Genomic DNA, 20,432 nt, shown 5'->3' with positions numbered 1-20,432 from the left:
AGGGTGAAGAGGCGTTGTCGTGACTTCTTCACGACTGTGTTGGTGTGTGTGGACCATGATAATTCCTTAGTGATGTGGACACCCAAGGAACTTGAAGCTCTCGAGCCACTCCACTACAGCCCTGTCAATGTGGATGGGGGCGTGTTCGGCCATCCGTTTCCTGTAGTCCATAATCAGCTCCTTTGTCTTGCCGACATTGAGGGAGAGGTTGTTTACCTGGCACCACACTGCGAACTCAAACTTTTAAATCAGTAAAACCAAATTTAAACTGTAGAAATGATAATGGATCTACATTAAATTTTGACGGCGATGAAGTATAACACATTTTCAGTGCGTCCCTCTGGACCTCTATGTAGACCGAATGCGGCCCCTGGGCAAAATTTGTTTGACACCCCTGATCTAGAGACTGTCTAAACCAGTCTGCCAAAGAAGCAGTGCATTTTAATGTGTCCCAGCTGTAACCCTCATCTTTCTAGAACAAACCTGAGATTGTAGCCAATTGTAACCCAAACCTTAATTTGCTTGCAAACACAAACAACAAGCTAAGCGTTGTCCTGAATAACTACCTCGGGAAATTTGAACCAAAAAAATTTGTCAATTTCTAAACTGGAACATGAACAAGGGCTTCAAGCCAAGCCACGGGTCTTTCCAAAGCTCTGCTGGGGATGGTGCAGGAGGAGGTAGTCACTTACTGCCAGATACTGTGGGCCCAGAGAGTTGAGCCCGGTCAGATTCCCCCACATTGAGGCAGCGTTGAGCTGCTGCATCTGCTGCTGAAGCTGCTGGGCGATGCGCTTCTGCTCCTTGTCCTTCTGCGTGTCGGCAAACTTCACTACGATGGGAGACGAACAGCCCTAAAAATTCGGTATAGACAGCAAATGGTGTCATTTGAAAACAATCTTCGATATTCCTCCAGCACGATAACAGCAATTTCAAAATGGCATTACTTGAGTAACGGGCCCTTTAGCAACCCAATCATATAAGTGAGGTATAGAGGAAAACAGCAGGTTATTATGTTATACTAAACAAAAATATTAAAGCGCAACATGCAACAATTTCTAAGATTTTACTGAGTGACAGTTCATATAAGGAAATCAGCAATTGAAATAAATTCATTAGGCCCTAATCTATGGATTTCAAATGACTGGGAATACAGACATGCATCTGTTGGTAACAGATACCTTAAAAAAAGGTAGAGGCGTGGATCAGAAAACAAGTCAGTATCTGGTGTGACCACAATTTACCTCATGCAGCGCAACATCTCCTTCGTATGGAGTTGATCAGGCTGTTGATTGTGGCCTGTGGAATGTTGTCCCACTCCTCTTCAATGGCTGTGCGAAGTTGCTGGATATTGGCGGGAAGACGCCGTTGCACACGTCGATCCAGAGCATCCCAAATATACTTAATGGGTTACTTCTGGTGAGTATTCAGGCCATTGAATAACTGGGCCATTTTCATCTTCCAGGAATTGTGTACAGATCCTTGTGACATGGGGTCGTGCATTATTATGCTGAAATATGAGGTGATGGCAGCGGATGAACGGCACGACAATGGGCCTCAGGATCTCATCACGGTATCTCTGTGCATTCAAATTGACATTGATAAAAATGGCATTTTGTTCATTGTCCGTAACTAATGCCTGCCCATACCATATCCCTACCACGGGGCACGCTGTTGACAACGTTGACGCCGTACACGTGGTCTGTGGTTGTGAGGCCGGTTGGACTTACTGCCAAATTCTCTAAAACAATGTTGGAGGCGGCTTATGGTAGAGAAATTAACATTCAATTATCTGGCCACAGGTCTGGTGGACATTCCTGCATTCAGCATGCCAATTGCATGCTCCCTTGAGAATCTGTGGCATTGTGTTGTGAGACAAAACTGCACATTTTAGACTGGCCTTTTGTCTCCAGTCCAAGGTACATCTGTGTAACGATCTTGCTGTTTAATCAGCTTCTTGATATGCCACAACTATCAAGTAGATGGATTATCTTGGCAAAGGAGAAACGCCAACTAACAGGGATGTAAACACATTTGTGCACACATTTTTGAGAAATAAGCTTTGTGCATATGGAACATTTCTAGAATCTTTTATTTCAGCTCATGAAACATGGGATCTACACTTTACTTGTTCCATTTATATTTTTGTTCAGTGTAGATTCTCTGTTTCTGAGGGATGGGAGGTATGCAGGTTCAATGCTTACCTCCATAGTTTGTGATTGGTGCATGGATTTGATTGTTGACTGTGCCATCTGTCTTGCTGTAAAAGTGATAAACGCACAACCTGCAGAAGGGGAACAACTCGTAAATGGTTGACATACACGGTCCTGACTCCTGACAGCATTTAGAAACACATAACAGAAAGCATACAGCCCAGATTGCAGCATGATATGGAGTCCGGTAAGTTTGTTTTAGTTAAACAGCCCCCAAAAAACACACTTGGAACAGTGTGAAACAGATATTTGGATCATCAATTACTAGAACTTAGTCATTAGAGACTAAGATTGGCACATTTTCTGTGAGAGGATATGTATGGAAGATGTGTGGGATTTGTCAACGAGAGGACAAATAAGAATAATGACTTATCACTCATCTGTTTGCAACTACTTTAGAGTGTGTGTATGTACCGTATGTAGATAGATTAATGTTAAAACAACGACCAGTTCTTATAGTATAAATGATAGAGTAAATGTGTTTGTGTACGTCTTGTTGAAGGTGTGTGTGTGTGGATGACAATGAGGATGAAAGGTGAACTGAATCTGCCTCACCACGGCTCAGTCCATCCGGCCCACGTAGTATTCTACATTCCTCGATCTGTCCGTACGGCGAGAACATAAGTCTGATGTCATTCTCATTACACTTTTTCGATATCATCCCTATGAACAACTTCCTGTCTTCCACCGCTGAAAGAGACAATGAGGTAGAAAAGGTTGTTTCATCAAACAACAACTAACTGCATTAGAGACAACATACAACAACAAGGGCAGCTTCTAAGAGGTAGGGCTTCAACGTAAAAACAAATTACCACACCATCCAACAGTCTCCACTGCCTGCAGAGATGTAGCTATACTCACCATTATTCTTCTCACTGTCAGCTGGCTTCATCTGAATGGGGTGATGCATCTGTTGAGGTAAGACAATGAATTTAAAGGAAGCAAGAAGTGCTAACAGACTGCCTTGATGGGTATGAATGGATGTGTGTGGTAGGCATCCCTATAAAATCTGCAACGCAGAGAACGCAGACGGAATCACAGAATCCAGACATTAAAACGGAATTCAACAATATATTTAACTTAGTAGGGAATCAACTAAATTTATTGAAAATGATTCAAATTTGCCCAAGTTTATCATAAAACATGAACAGAATGCATCAGTGATGGGTATTTCCTGCAACTTTCTGAAGAGGCAACGAGAATTCCCCGACTGTATGTGCGGTGCGTGCATCTACCACTTTGTGTAGGCATTAACAATGATGCTACTAAGTGTTCTGGTAGATGGAAAGGCTTTCCCAAAAACCTTCTCAATTAAATGTCAACTACAAAGTAGCCTATGCTTACCTGGCAGAATGAGATCATTATTTGCGTCAATCCAGTATTTCTTTTGCAAACTTTCATCACATCTGCTCTACAAAAACAGCCTATTGCTAGGTGCCATTGAAATGAAAGGGTAAATGCACACCAAAATCGCAATACAATGTAGAAAGTCTAGACCCCAAAAGCAGTCTCCTGATGTGGTTTAACCATTGTTGTGGACTTAGAAAACAACTAAATGGGATGCTCTATTTAAACAAGTGTGATTTTGAGAGGGAAAACCTGAAAAGGGGGAAATGGAAACCTGGAAAAACTAAATGGAGAAAACGATTTTATAGAGCCCTACAGATTTTATAGAGCCCTACATCGAGATAAAAGCTGAACAGCAGCACTGACTGTTGTACTACAACCTGGCATGCTACCCAATACTTTGCCTATTCGATTTACTGATGAAGTTAAAACTTACACCAATTCTACTCACCCCTGGGAGAATTTTCATGTTGTGAAGGGCATTTTGTGCTTCCAACGCCGATTTGCGAGCGTAATATGTTATGAAACAACAACCTGTTTGGAATGGGGATAGACGGTTGTTAGACAAAGTAAATATTACTCAATTTTAAAATGACATTGATAGAGTATTGGTGGGCCATCTATGCCTCCTTTAGTAAAAAGGCTGCGCGACCGAAAGTAACCACCACAGTTCACATATTCTGTACATGCGCTACTTCACGCACACATCCCCCTCCCTTCACGTTTCGCTCCCCCTTCCTATCAACCAATTTGATCGACATGATGTAGGCTAGCCTATATCCGAGTCATTTCTGAACAGCTGATATAAAAACCTGGGATTTGAACAAACATTCCCAAAATATATATGCAATATCAGTCAGAAGTTTGGACATCTACTCATTCCAGGGTTTTTCTTTATTTTGACTATTTTCTACATTGTAGAATAATAGTGAAGACATCAAAACCATGCAATAACACATACGGAATCCCATAGTAACCAAAGAAGTGTTAAACAAATAAAAAATATTTTATATTTGAGGTTCTTCAAACTTGCCACACTTTGCCTTGATGACAGCTTTGCACACGCCAGGCCAGGCCTGGGCAAAGGCCACCCCGAGGGTCGTATGCGGCCCACTACCTGTTTTAATATGGCCCGCGGAATCATGCTCAGATCACATAAACGTATTTGTTATTCAAATTAAAAGCCCAATGAATACCTCGCCTTTCTGTAATGACTTAACTCACATTGCTTGTGGGACATTTATTTTGAAGGCATGTATAAATAACTGCACGAGGACAGACAGTGACTGACAGGCTGACACACACACACAGTTAGTTACAAATAGTAGCTAGCTAGAAATTGCGCAAAAATGAGTTTTTCAAAGATTTCAAAGAAAAGGAAAGTAGACAATGAATGTAGGGTGTTCCAGCGAGAGTGGACATAAACATATTTCTTTATTGAGGTATCAGGGAAAGCTGTGTGCAAAGAGAGCATCATTGTCTTGAAAGACTACAACTTGTCCTGACACTTCCAGACGAAGCATGCAGAGAAATATAGGAATGTCTTCTGAGCAGAGGGCGAGTGCATCGAAAGAGTTGCTTTCTCAGTTGCAAAAGCATCAAGAACTTTTCACAAAACTGCATTCAGCAAACGACGGAATTGCGAGAGCTTGCTATGCATCTTAATTGTTATTATTATATATTTTTTTTTCTTACTTCAAGGTATTTTTGCAAAACTGCATTGTTGGTTAAGGGCTTGTAAGTAAGCATTTCACTGTAAGGTCTACACCAGTTGTATTCGGGGCATGTGACAAATACAATTAAAATTTGAACTGTCCCACAAAATTGCTAAACATAGCAAGCCATTTGCTGAGGGCAAATTCATTAAAGAATGTTTAATTGACTCTGCAGCAATACTTTGCCCCGACAAGAAAGAGCTGTTTGAAAATGTTTCCCTGTCAAGACGAACAGTGACAGCGTGTTGAGGACATTGCTGAGAATATGGAACAACAGTTGAAAGACAAGATCAAGTAGCTGAGCTGAACCCAGATCAGAAAATGATTTTCCTGCATTGCATTATTCATCAGGTGCTCTGTAAATGTGTTCTGAAAATGAGCCATGTTGTAGATAGTCACTAAAGTGGTAAACTTCATAAGAGCAAAATCTTTAAACCACAGGCAGTTTGTCTCACTGTTGGAAGAGACAGAGTTGGGTCATGCAGATCTCCCCCTACCACACAAACGTGAGATGGATGAGTTTGGGGAAGGTGCTTAAAAGGGTGTGGGACCTGAAGTCGGAGATGGCTGAGTTTTTGCAAATGAAAGGAAAATATGTGGATTTCCCTCAACTGCAAGATAAAGAATGGTTGGCTGATTTTGCCTTCACCGTGGACATCATGGCCCTCATGAATGAACTGAATTCCAAACTACAAGGGAAGGGCCTTTTTGCACATCAGATGTGCAGCCTTGCCAAAGCCTTCAAGGGAAAATTACTCCTCCTGACCCGACAAGTAGAAGCCAACAATCTCACCCACCATCCTACACTACTAGTCTGTTCCCTATCAGATGACCAGCGGGAGAAGTATACATCGCCGCTGCGTGCTTGAACGGTGAGTTCTCATTGTTTTGAGGATTTCAAAGTGTTGGAAAATGACACGCTGTTGGTTTCCTCTCCTTTCACCTTCAATGTGAATAACGCTCCCACTGACCTGCAACTTGAGCTTATCGATCTTCAGTGTGATGCAGTGATTGGAGAACTATTCAAAACAATGGTCACTGACGAGGTCCTATGAATCACTTGATGAACAAAACTTCCCAAAGATTAGGAGTTATGCTCAGAAGATTTTTGTACTGTTATGGTCAACCTATGTGAACAGACATTTTCAGTGATGAAATATAAGATCGCTCATCTCTTACTGACTCTCACCTCTCAGAAATCCTGCGAATAGCAACGTCGGTAACTATACCGGACTTCACTGCTCTAGTCAATGCCCATCAGAGACTTCACTCCACACTGATTGAGTAGTTTAAATGTAATGTTGAGCTCTCTCTTTCTTGTGCATGCCTGTTAACAAGAGTTATGTCTGTGGTGCTGAATGCAGTGTACTTTTCCCTCCATGTAGTTCATTGCATGTTTAATAATGAAAATACCTACCAAAAGGAGAACATGGATGTGGTATATTTCTGTGCATGTTAAAAAAAGTTTAATAAGTAGCATATCTGATCGTGATTTACAGTAGATATATCTGTCACACAGCCATACACATAACGTATAATCCTGTAATATGATTCTGGCCCGCGGAGGCAAAAATATAGTCCTATGTGGCCCTCCATGGAAAACAATTTCCCAGGCCTGCTCTAGGCATTCTCTCAACCAGCTTCATAAGGTAGTCACCTGGAATGCATTTCAAATAACAGGTGTGCCTTGTTAAAAGTTAATTTGCGGAATTTCTTTCCTTCTTAATGCGTTTGAGACAATCGGTTGTGTTGTGACAAGATAGGTGTAGTATACAGAAGACAGCCCGATTTGGTAAAAGACCAAGTCCATATTATGGCAAGAACAGCTCAAATAAGCAAAGAGAAACGACAGTCCGTCATTACTTTAAGACATGAAGGTTAGTCAATCTGTAAAATTTCAAGAACTTTGAACGTTTCTTCAAGTGCAGTCGCAAAAAACATCAAGTGCTATAATGAAACTGGCTCTCATGAGGACCGTCACAGGAAATTAAGACCCAGAGTTACCTCTGCTTCAGAGGATGAGTTCATTAGAGTTACCGGCCTCAGAAACTGCAGCCCAAATAAATACTTCAGAGTTCAAGTAAGTGATATCTCAACATCAACTGTTGCTAGGAGACTGCGTGAATCAGGCCTTCATGGTCAAAATGCTGATAAGAAACCACTACTAAAGGACACCAATAATAAGACTTGCTTGGGCCAACAAACACGAGCAATTGACATTAGACCGGTGGAAATCTCTACTTTGGTCTGATGAGTCCAAACTTGAGATTTTTGGTATCAACCGCCGTGTCTTTGTGAGACGCAGAGTAGGTGAACGGATGATCTCTGCATGTGTGGTCCCCACCGTGAAGCATGGAGGTGGTGTTGTGATGGTGCTTTGCTGGTGACACTGTCTGTGATTCATTTAGAATTCAAGGCACACTTAACCAGCATGGCTACCACAGCATTCTGCAGAGATACATATGTCATCCCATCTGGTTTGCGCCTAGTGGGACTATCATTTGTTTTTCAACAGAACAATGACCCAACACACCTCCAGGCTGTGTAAGAGCTATTTGACCAAGAAGGAGAGTGATGGAGTGCTGCATCAGATGACCTGGCCTCCACAATCACCCGACCTCAATCCAATTGAGATGGTTTGGGATGAGTTGGACCGCAGAGTGAAGGAAAGCAGCCAACAAGTGCTCAGCATATGTGGGAATTTCTTCAAGACTGTTGGAAAAGCATCCCAGGTGAAGTTGGTTGAGAGAATGCCAAGAATGTGCAAAGCTGTCATCAAGGAAAAGGGTGGCTACTTTGAAGAATCTCAAATATAAAATACATGTTGATTTGTTTAACACTTGTTGGTTACTACATGATTCCATATATGCCATTTCATAGTTTTGATGTCTTCACTATTAGTCAAAATTTAGAAAAAAGACCAAAACTTTGACTGGTATTGTATACATATTTTGTAGGCTAATTTAAAATGTAGGGTACAACTTTCTCAGGTCTGTTGTAACTAATGATATTGCAGTTGCACAAGTAGGGCGCAGTATACACATTGCATTGGAGCAAAACCAATCTGCGTTTTAACCAATTAACATACATCTGTTAAACTGAAAAAATAACATCTATTTTGACTGGCAATCTTCCTCCAGCTCAGACAATGTTGCAAAAAAATAACATTAAATCGCTATTTAGACTGCCTGTCTGAGTCCTGCTTGTTTGATATGCTGTGGTAGCGGAGGGAGTAGTAAAGTAGAGAATACCGCAAATAGGCAGAAGCTTCTGTTGTTTAGCTATCGGAAAAAGGATTCCAGAGAATTCAGCAACACAGCCAATACATATAAAAAAGGCAGGGAACTCTGGATAGGGTGAAGAAGTGTAATGGACACCTCTTGTGAAGAACTCAAGACAGCACTGTCACCTTTGCTCTGTGGGGGGTTTTGACTCCTGTCACGCAACACATTGATTTCGTAGACGGCGCCGTAAGGCTCAAAAAGCTCCCGCAGCTGTTCCTCTGCCCAGGACCGTGGGATCTGGCCAACAAACATCTTGATAGCGTCGATGTCGGGCTGGTCCGGGTGGTCCAGGGTCCCATTCATCTTCTTTGCCCTGAGAGAGAAAGAGAACGGTTGTTAAAAAATGGCTGACTGACGTGAACTAGGGCAACAGAAGCTACATTTACAAGCAGTCTTCTCCAGTGGTACATTCAATATGTCCCTGCTGGAAATAACAATTGCATAATACACTAAGCAGCTGGAAGCTTCACAAAATGGCATTTTCTGAGCAAGGGCTGTTTTGCAGAAAGGTACAATCAAGTGTAGACTATTTTAGTAGCACTGCATTACTTGTAGTCAACTAAAGTTGTTAAGTGTCAGTTGAAAGAGGTGATGTGACTGAGGAAACATTCTAAAATGCATACAGCACCAAATGCATGCTTCCAGCAGAGAAATGACCTATGCAACTAAGACCAATAGCTCTAAAGAGAATGATCTTGAATGTGACATTCGTTTTGGGAGATCTGATCTTTCATAACCAAACAATGATTTATTTAATGTAATATTGAAGGCTGCACAGAACAAAAGAACATCAAGTCTATCCTTGTCAAATCCATAATGTGTATGAATTAATATAAAAGCCATTTAAATATCATTTGAATTTGTGCAAGCACAAACCAACTAGGTTTTCAGTTGACAAACACCGACCTTCATATCATCAGAGAAATCCAATCAAGACTGTTTAACCTAATAAAGTAGTCAAATTCTGACTAGGCTAATTGTATTTTTATGCATTCAGACACCGATCATATTCAGTGTTTAAGCCTATATCACATTTCAAACAAATGTAAGACGGATTTATTGAGATTGCACAAAAGATTTCAAATAGGACAAGAATATTTCAAGGTACCCAAGTGGGGGGATAGGTGAGCACTAATGATTGATAATAGGATGATCCATTACTAAAAATAGGCCAGAAGGTAGGTTTAGAGGATATCCCTAAAACAAGAAAGCGGCATAATCAAGGAAATTGAGGGAGAGGAGAATGATAGTGATATTAGATCTTTTGAAGTTGGTAGGATTTACAGTGCATTCCGAAAGTATTCAGACCTTGACTTTTTCCATATTTTTTGAAATGTTAAAGCCTTATTCTAAAATGGATTCAATTGTTTTTTCCCCTTCATCAACCTACACACAATACCCCATATTGACAAAGCAAAAACAGGTTTTTAGAAATTTTAGAAAGGTTCACCTTCCAACAGGACAACGACGACCCTAAGTACGCAACGAAGACAACGCAGGAGTGGCTTCGGGACAAGTCTCAATGTCCTTGAGTGGCCCAGCTCGAGCCCGGACTTGAACCCATTCCAACATCTCTGGAGAGACCTGAAAATAGCTGTGCAACGACGCTCCCCATCCAACCAGTGGCGCAGCGGTCTAATGCACTGCATCTCACTGCTAGAGGCGTCACTACAGACCCTGGTTCGATCCAAGGCTGTATCACAAATGGCTGTGATCGGTAGTCCCATAGGGCGGCGCACAATAGGCCCAGCGTCGTCCGGGTTAGGCCGTCATTATAAAATAAGAACTTGCTCTTAACTGACTTGCCTAGTAAAAATAAAAATATGTGCCTCAACACAATCGTGTCTCGGAGCTCTACGGACAATTCCTTCGACCTCAAGGCTTGGTTTTTGCTCTGACAGGCACTGTCAACTGTGGGACCTTAAATAGACAGATGTGCGCCTTTCCAAATCATGCCCAATCAATTTAATTTACTACAGGGCAACTCCAATCAAGTTGTAGAAACAGCTCAAGGATGATCAATAGAAAGAGGATGAACCTGAGCTCAATTTCGAGTCTCATAGCAAAGGGTCTGAATACTCAGATCTGTTTTAAATTTTTTATAAATTAGCAAAAATGTCTAAAACCCTGTTTTTGCTTTGTCATTATGGGGTATTGTGTGTAGAGTGATGAGGAACATTTATTTAATCCATTATAGAATAATGCTGTAATGCAACAAAATGTTCAAAAAGTGAAGGGGGTCTGAACACTTTCTGAATGCACTGTACATTGAGAAAGACCGAGAGAGCACGGAACACGTTCCGAGAAATACGTAAAGCGATAGATCTAAGGACACCATTTTATGAGCACTTGAAGGGATAATTCGGGATTTTGGCAATGATACCCTTTAACTACATCCCCAAATTCAGATTAACTCATGGATACCATTTTTATGTCTCTGCATCCAGTATGAAGGAAGTTAAGAGGTAGTTTCCATAGACTTTCGAAACATTGCGCTAATGCTAGTTAGCAACTTCCTTCAAACTGCACGCAGACGTAAGAATTATATCCACGAGTTCATCGGACTCGAATTGCCAAAATCCTTTAGTATCACTTTAAGGATACCAGGAAATATGATCTCAACGGAAAACAAAATTGCCTTTTGAAATGTCATTTTTTAGTCATTGAAGGACATTCTTGTCCAAGGTAAATCTGTGCCCTTCAATTAAGCCCGGTTTGTGAAAATCATTCAACCTGGTTCTATTTCTGTTGTACTCATAACACAAACAACCATTAGATCACTGAATAATATGCAAATATATTCTAGAAATGGCCTCAAATAGGCAAACCAACCATAAGCTATAATAGGGTTGGGCGGTATACTGTGGCATTTTGAAATACACATGCTATGATTTTCAATTCCATAGAAATTATTTTTGTAATCAATGTTTAAAATTTGAAAAAATACAGTAAACGTGTGCACAAGGTTAATGGATAAAACAGATTGCGTTCTTCATTTCACCTGACTATTTTTCATTATGAAGTTTACCAAACAGTTGATTGAGCCAGTCAGGTGGTTGTTTACAAAGAAGTACAATGAGCAAATGGGATCTTTGTGAGGGGAGTCACTCCTGTGCAGTGCAACTTAAGTGAGGTGATGAAGTTACACTTAGTTCTATGACATTCACAACTGTTTGTCAGCTATATGTTATAACTATTAAGTTAACTTTCTAAAATGTGCCAAATTAAATTCTCTCCAGCTGTTTATTTGGTTTGCTAACTTGCTAGCCAAGTGGCTATTGCAAGATCAAGCTTCTGAATCTTGGTAACAGCAGAGACAATCCCTTGCTTGATTAAGATATACAGTTGAAGTTTACATACACCTTAGCCAAATACATTTAAACTCAGTTTCCACAATTCTTGACATTTAATCCTAGTAAAAATTCCTCGTCTTAGGTCAGTTAGAATCACCACTTTATTTTAAGAATGTGAAACGTCAGAATAATAGTAGAGAGAATGATTATTTCAGCTTTCATTTCTTTCATCACATCCCCAGTGGGTCAGAAGTTCACTTACACTCAATTAGTATTTAGTAGCATTGACATTAAATTGTTTAACTTGGGTCAAACATTTTGGGTAGCCTTCCACAAGCTTCCCACAATAAATTGGGTGAATTTTGGCCAATTCCTCCTGACAGAGCTGGGGTAACTGAGTCAGGTTTGTAAGGCCTCCTTGCTCGCACACGCTTCCTCAGTTCTGCCCACATATTTTCTCTAGGGTTGAGGTCAGGGCTTTGTGATGGCCACTCCAATACCTTGACTTTGTTGTCCTTAAGCCATTTTGCCACAACTATGGAAGTTCGCTTGGGGTCATTGACATTTGGAAGACCCATTTGCAGCCAAGCTTCAACTTCCTGACTGATGTCTTGAGATGTTGCGTCAATATACAGTGGGGGAAAAAAGTATTTGATCCCCTGCTGATTTTGTACGTTTACCCACTGGTCATTCCCTGTGGCTCAGTTAGTAGAGCATGATGTGTGCAACGCCAGGGTTGTGGGTTCGATTCCCACGGGGGGCCAGAACAAAAATAAATAAAATGTATGAAATGTATGCATTCACTACTGTAAGTCGCTCTGGATAAGAGCGTCTGCTAAATGACTAAAATGTAATGTAAAATGATAAAGAAAGGATCAGTCTATCATTTTAATGGTAGGTTTATTTGAACAGTGAGAGACAGAATAACAACAAAAATATCCAGAAAAAAGCATGTCAGAAATATTATAAATTGATTTGCATTTTAATGAGGGAAATAAGTATTTGACCCCCTCTCAGAAAGATTTCTGGCTCCCAGGTGTCTTTTATACAGTTAACGAGCTGAGATTAGGAGCACACTCTTAAAGGGAGTGCTCCTAACCGCAGCTGGTTACCTGTAAAAAAGACACCTGTCCACAGAAGCAATCAATCAGATTCCAAACTCTCCACCATGGCCAAGACCAAAGAGCTCTCCAAGGATGTCAGGGACAAGATTGTAGACCTGCATGGGCTACAAGACCATCGCCAAGCAGCTTGGTGAGAAGGTGACAACATTTGGTGCGATTATTCGCAAATGGAAGAAACACAAAAGAACTGTCAATATCCCTCAGCCTGGGGCTCCATGCAAGATCTCACCTCGTGGGGTTGCAATGATCATAAGAACGGTGAGGAATCAGCCCAGAACTACACGGAAGGACCTTGTCAATGATCTCAAGGCAGCTGGGACCATTGTCACCAAGAAAACAATTGGTAACACACTACGCCGTGAAGGACTGAAATCCTGCAGCGCCCGCAAGGTCCCCCTGCTCAAGAATACATATACATGCCCGTCTGAAGTTTGCCAATGAACATCTGAATGATTCAGAGGACAACTGGTGTAAGTGTTGTGGTCAGATGAGACCAAAATGGAGCTCTTTGGCATCAACTCAACTCGCCGTGTTTGGAGGAGGAGGAATGCTGCCTATGACCCCAAGAACACCATCCCCACCGTCAAACATGGAGGTGGAAACATTATGCTTTGGGGGTGTTGTTCTACTAAGGGGACAGGACAACTTCACCGCATCATTTGACGGGGCCATGTACTGTCAAATCTTGGGTGAGAACCTCCTTCCCTCAGCCAGGGCATTGAAAATGGGTCGTGGATGGGTATTCCAGCATGACAATGACCCAAAACAAACGGCCAAGGCAACAAAGGAGTAGCTCAAGAAGAAGCACATTAAGGTCCTGGAGTGGCCTAGCCAGTCTCCAGACCTTAATCCCATAGAAAATCTGTGGAGGGAGCTGAAGGTTCGAGTTGCCAAACGTCAGCCTCGAAACCTTAATGACTTGAGGAAGATCTGCAATGAGGAGTGGAACAAAATCCCTCCTGAGATGTGTGCAAACCTGGTGGCCAACTACAAGAAACGTCTGACCTCTGTGATTGCCAACAAGGGTTTTGCCACCAAGTACTAAGTCATGTTTTGCAGAGGGGTCAAATACTTATTTCTCTCATTAAAATGGAAATCATTTTATAACATTTTTGACATGCATTTTTTTCTGGATTTTTTTGTTGTTGTTATTCTGTCTCACTGTTCATATAAACCTACCATTAAAATTATAGACTGATCATTTCTTTGTAAGTGGGCAAATGTACAAAATCAGCAGGGGATCAAATACTCCCCCCCCCCCCACAATAATTTTCCTGCCTCGTGATGCCATCTATTTTGTGAAGTGCACCAGTCCCTCCTGCAGCAAAGCACCCCCACAACATGATGCTGCCACCCCCGTGCTTCACGCTTGGTATGGTGTTATTCGGCTTGCAAGCCTCCCTCTTTTTCCTCCAAACATAACGATGATCATTACAGCCAAACAGTTCTATTTTTGTTTCATCAGACCAGAGGACATTTCTCCAAAAAGTATGATCTTTGTCCCCATGTGCAGATGCAAACCGTTGTCTGGCTTTTTTTTATGGCGGTTTTGGAGCAGTGGCTTCTTCCTTACTGTGCTGCTTTTCAGGTTGTGTCGATATAGGACTCGTTTTACTGTGGATACAGATACTTTTGTACCTGTTTCCTCCAGCATCTTCACAAGGTCCTTTGCTGTTGTTCTGGGATTGATTTGCACATTTCGCACCAAAGTACGTTCATCTCTAGGAGACAGAACACGTCTCCTTCCAACTTGCGTACTATTGTTTGTACAGATGAACGTGGTACCTTCAGGCGTTTGGAAATTGCTCCCAAGGATGAACCAGACTTGTGAAGGTCTACAATTCTTTTTCTGAGGTCTTGGCTGATTTATTTAGATTTTCCCATGATGTCAAGCAAAGAGGCCCTGAGTTTGAAGGTAGGCCTTGAAATACATCCACAGGTACACCTCCAATTGACTCCAATGATGTCAATTAGCCTATCAGAAGCTTCTAAAGCCATGACATCATTTTCTGGACTGTTCCAAGCTGTTTAAAAGGCACAGTCAACTTAGTGTATGTAAACTTCTGACCCACTGGAATTGTGATAGTGAATTATCAGTGAAATAATCTGTCTAAACAATTGTTGGAAAAATTACTTGTGTCATGCACAAAGTAGATGTCCTAAACGACTTGCCAAACAATAGTTTGTTAACAAGAAATTTGTGGAGTGGTTGAAAAATGAGTTTGAATGACTCCAACCCAAGTGTAAGTAAACTTCCGACTTCGACTATATGCTTTCTAATACTTGTTTATTCCGTGCAGAAAACTGTGAGTAGCCTTTTAACATTACCTCGTGTTTAGAGCGTTGGGCAAGTTAGCGAAAGGTCGCTGGTTCGAATACCCGAGCTGTCAAGGTGAAAAATCTGTCGATGTGCCCTTGAGCAAGGCACTTAACCGTCATTTGCTCTAGGAGTGCCGTACTATTATGGCTGATCCTGTAAAACAACACATTTCACTGCACCTATGTGGCGTATGTGACCCCAAAAATATACTTTGTCTGTCCTTGCAATTAGTTTATGTTCACATGCGCTTGTTAGCACTTACCTAGCATCCGCTATTTGGAATGCCTTAGTTCTTGTTAACAACTTGTTAGCATTTTGGTAACATACATTTTTTGGGGCTATTTTTACCTTTGGAAAAAAATAATTGCACCCCTTGTGTGCACCACCGGTAAAACCATGTATGGTACTGGTAAGGTAGTAAGGTATGAAAATATGGTTACCGCTCAAACCTAAAGTCTAACCATAAGCTCTAACCTGCTTTAGTTTCAAATGTATGACAATACCTGGTAGTAGCCTATTTATTCACTTCACACTCTAAAGCTTTAATGTGCATGTTACATCTAAGCAAAGCTAAAATGAAAAGATATTTAGAAGTAAATAAAAAAACACAAGATCAACAAAGAATAAGCAACAAACCTTCCTAATGATTTCCCTGTAGAGAAATTGACAGAACCATGGCAATGACATGGGTTAGACCACAAAATATGTAGTCTACAGTATGCATAAACTTCAGCCAAAGATACTTGTTTTAAAGTCTGACATGTACAATAACTACTGATTGAAAGTCGATCTAGATAAAAGCAGCAGCTAAATTAATAAAATCCAACTACACTGCATACGGAATACAGACTGAACCATTATGGGGGCCACTTGGGGATTATGCGCCTGTTGAAAACACGCTCTTCTACCGTTTTCCCATTCGACATCTACATATTCAATTTAAAGCACCAAGTTTTGGAATGGAACATTATGGCAAGCACAAAAATGTCATGTCACAAGCTGGGACCAAACTACAGATCAAGAAATTGAGTATCAGTATAGACTGATGCTGAAAACACGACTGAATACGAGGTGGATCCAATATATCAAACAAGTAACATTATAGCCTACCCCCCCAACATGACACCAAAACTAATGTAAAAAACTAAACCTCAAATCCATTTCTGAAAAGCACTTTAGCAATAGGCTATTAACCCATTGCTAGAAAGAAGAAAAATGACTTACACAGGACTAGAATTCAAAGAGCAATGGTCCACCATCATCTCAGGCAAAAAATCCAGTTTAAAAGAGGCCATGTTTTTGTATTTCTCCCCTTTTCCAAAGTAAAAAAAAAAAAGGAAAAGACAACTCACTTTTTCACACCAGAAAAAAAGGCAAGATACACTGCAAACTACTAGAGCCTGCTCAGAAACTTTTCTTCAAGAGTGTGAACTTGTGGAAAGAAGCATAGGAGAGGCTGTTGTGGAAAAACTATGGCGAAACTACATGGAGACTGATGCAAAACTACAAGAACTAACAAAAAATGGTAAAGAACCAACAAATTCAATTAATTGGACAACGGTGAAACTTTGAACCAGAGTAGAACACACAACAAATCCTCACTGTCCAACAAACTGGGTCTAGATTAACAGAAGAGTAGGCAGGTCACTAAAAGCTGTGGCCCTGGGTTCCACAAAAAAAGTGCTGATGGGCTGGGGCTTTTTGTGAGCATTTCTCTTAGCCAAGCAGAACTGGGTGCAGCGTCAGATAAATAGAGTGTCAGATTGATGCTGATAAGGACGAGTGACTGTCCGGAATGAATGGGGAACGGGAGCGAGCTTGTAATCCCTGCACTAATATGAGGCTGGGAGACAATCAGGTTCCGGCACTGGGACTCGGTCACCCTGTTGTTCTGTGGCGGTGGGGGGGGGCTGGGTCATATGACATTGGTCGCATTAACTCCCCACCCTAACCCCTGACCTTAGGAAACCTACAGGCATGACAGTGAACACAAACAAGGAGGGCAACCTGTGTAAACAACCTGGGCAGTGGATGGCTCTATAACCTTTCCCTTTCTTTTGTTAGCGCCATCACAACAACCAGAGGGGTTTCAAAACCACTATTACGATTTAATACGCCCCACTTAAATTATAGAAAACACTGCTTTCAAGCTTTCTTGACCATTTCTATAGAATATCTCAGTTGGCCCAAGGGAAACATTGTAACACATTTCAGATAATTACTATAGCTCCCGCCTTGGGCAAATCAGTGACATTTTATAAATGCCAGATCTCTATGGAAAGACGCATCATTCACCCAAGTTTCGTCAAAATAGGCCCAGTGTGGTCTGAGATATAGCATGTGGGAATGTTCCTGGTTTGGTGGGAAGCATGCACGCACACAAGTGTTTGATGAAAGCAATGTCTATGTGGGAACATTATGAGATACATCTAAACTGAACAAAAAGATACAATGTAAAATGTAACAATTTCAATGATTTTACTGAGGTACAGTTCATATAAGGAAATCACTCAATTGAAATAAATTCATTAGGCCCTAACACTTGGATTTCATGACTGGGAATACAGATTTGCATCTGTTGGTCACAGATACCTTAAAAAAAAGTAAGGGCGTGGATCAGAAAATCAGTCAGTATCTGGTGTGACCACCATTTTCCTCATACAGCGCAACATCTCCTTCGCATATAGTTAGTTGATCAGGCTGTTGATTGTGGCCTGTGGAATGTTGTCCCACACCTCTTCAATGGCTGTGCGAAGTTGCTGGATATTGGCGGGAACTGGAACACGCTGTCGTACACACAGATCCAGAGCATCCCAAAAATGCTCAAAGGGTGACATGTCTGGCGAGTTTATAAGCCATTGAAGAACTGGGATATTTTCAGCTTCCAGGAATTGTGTACAGATCCTTGCGATATGGGGCCGTGCATTATCATGCTGAAACATGAGGTGATGGCGGCGGACGAATGCCACAACAATGGGCCTCATGGTCTTGTCACAGTATCTCTGCTGCATTCAAATTGCCATCAATAAAATGCAATCGTGTTAGTTTTCTGTAGCTTATGCCTGCCCATATCATAACCCTACCGCCACCATGGGACTCTGTTTATAACGTTAACATCAGCAAACCGCTCGCCCACACGACGTCTGCTCGGTACAGTTGAAACTAGGATTCATCTGTGAAGAGCACGCTTCTCCTGCGTGCCAGTGGCCATCGAAGGTGAGAATTTGCCCACTGAAGTCAGTTATGATGCCAAACTGCAGTCAGGTCAAGAGCCTGGTGAGGACAACAAGATGAGCTTGTTGTCGGTTTCTGACAGTTTGTGGTGAAGAAGCCGCATGTGGAGGTCCCGGGCTGCCGTGGTTACCTGTGGTTTGCGGTTGTGAGGTCGGTTGGATGTACTGCCAAATTCTCTAAAACGACATTGGAGGCAGATTATGGTAGAGAAATTAACATTACATTTTCCTGCAACAGCTCCGGTGGACATTCCTGCAGTCATTATGCCAATTGCCCGCTCCCTCAAAACTTGAGACATCTGCAACATTGTGTTGTGACAAAACTGCACATTTTAGAGCAGCCTTTTATTATCCCCAGCACAAAGTGCACCTGTGTTATGATCATGCTGTTTAATCCGCGTCATGAAATGCCAAACTTGTCAGGTGGATGGATTATCCTGGTAAAGGAGAAATGCTCACTACCAGGGATGTAAACAAATTTGTGCACAAAATGTGAGAGAAGCAACAGTTTGGACGCTACAGACAGAAGTTGGCAGATCGGCTATAGCCGCTTGTGGGGGGGGGGGATGAGAGTCTAGTTTAAAACAAAATAGTTTGTAGTCCAAACTGTTCGGATGCTTCCGACGATTTTGTGAGAAGGATTTTCAAAATGTCTCATGGTCTGACAAATACCGCTCCATCTGTCACCTTTCACCGCAGATGCGGAAGTGCGACATCGGCAGATGCGGTGGATTGAGACAGATCCAATGCCAAAAAAAATCCCTAGTTTAAAACGGACAGATTTATGTGGATTTTTTGATATGCTAATTAGATTTCCACGGTGGCGCGGACATCGACTCTAGTGGGTTAAAATCGTCCCAGTGCTGTCAGAGATATCACATACGAACAAACTAATATACGAAAGCACTAACAGATGGAGACAGATCCACAGTCCCCTTCCCGATTTCATCGTGGGGGACAACAAGTAGACTACACAGACAGACATGATATGGGGAAGAGACATTGGCCTAACTTATGAATGCATACTGATTAATGGCATATAGTGGTGTAGAACTAGGCTATTGTCACAATGTGTCTAAGTGATGTCACGATACTAGAATTTTGACTTCGATACCAAGTTTAGTATAATGAGTGTTTCCGCAGCAGTCACAAAATCATTGCTGCCAGACCAAAATAATAACTCTGCCGAGGCACACTTTGAAGATGCTGCTAGAACTGTCCACATTTACTTTTCCTCTGCAAACAAAACAAGTAATGAATAGGAAAATCAGATGGCCCCATATGATATTTTATCCATTTACCTAGTTGGCTTGTTGTGTGTTCTATGCGAGAGAAATATTCCTCGAGGCGCATTCAAGTTGCGAGTGCCATAGGGAGGGACAAGCAGTCAAAGCACAACAATACTTGCAATTGCAAAAATTGCCGTTTTAATGGCCTTTGTTGAAAAGGGGGGATCCCAGCTATGCATTCCAACTTTATTTATTTCTCAACTCATAAATATACCGAACTGCACAATTTTCAACTGAGTTTAGCAGCAGTGCAATTCTTTGCAAATGCATAGGGGAGAGTGGGGCTAAATGTAACGGGTCAATTGTAGGGTAAAACGCCACCCTCTCTCCCTCCCTCCTGGAGGACATGAGCCCTAGGATCATGCCTCAGGACTACCTGGCCATACCCAGCCAACCTGGTCATGCTGCTGCTCCAGTTTCAACTGTTCTGCCTGCGGATATGGAACCCTGACCTGTTCACCGGACGTGCTACCTTGTCCCGGACCTGCTGTTTTTTTTTTTTACTTTCTCTCTCTACCGCACCTGCTGTCTCGACCTCAATGCTGAACTGACATTTACTCCTGAGGTACTGACCTGTTGCACTCTCTACAACCACGCTGATTATTATTTGACCA

At 41.7% G+C, this 20,432-nt stretch overlaps 1 protein-coding gene across 28 annotated transcripts in view; it reads right to left on the bottom strand.

Annotated features, from left to right (window-relative positions):
• Window positions 1–20,432, bottom strand: part of LOC115167537 (CUGBP Elav-like family member 1) — a 55,667-nt gene that overhangs the window by 12,057 nt on the left and 23,178 nt on the right. For 24 of the 28 annotated variants that reach the window (XM_029722034.1, XM_029722032.1, XM_029722033.1 and 21 more), the window contains 6 exons: window positions 8,685–8,872; window positions 4,012–4,094; window positions 3,075–3,123; window positions 2,769–2,903; window positions 2,205–2,284; window positions 693–854 (listed from right to left, as the gene is read on the bottom strand). In XM_029722034.1, coding sequence (XP_029577894.1) covers window positions 693–854; window positions 2,205–2,284; window positions 2,769–2,903; window positions 3,075–3,123; window positions 4,012–4,094; window positions 8,685–8,872 — 697 coding nt within the window. Of the gene's footprint in view, window positions 1–692; window positions 855–2,204; window positions 2,285–2,768; window positions 2,904–3,074; window positions 3,124–4,011; window positions 4,095–8,684; window positions 8,873–16,520; window positions 16,607–20,432 lie in introns of those variants that run through there. The other 4 variants (XM_029722061.1, XM_029722060.1, XM_029722036.1 and 1 more) reach the window with 2 other exon arrangements.

Source organism: Salmo trutta, chromosome 29 (genome assembly GCF_901001165.1).
Source record: "Salmo trutta chromosome 29, fSalTru1.1, whole genome shotgun sequence".
Classification (NCBI taxonomy): Eukaryota; Metazoa; Chordata; class Actinopteri; order Salmoniformes; family Salmonidae; genus Salmo; species Salmo trutta.
This window is presented reverse-complemented; position numbering and strand designations above follow the sequence as displayed.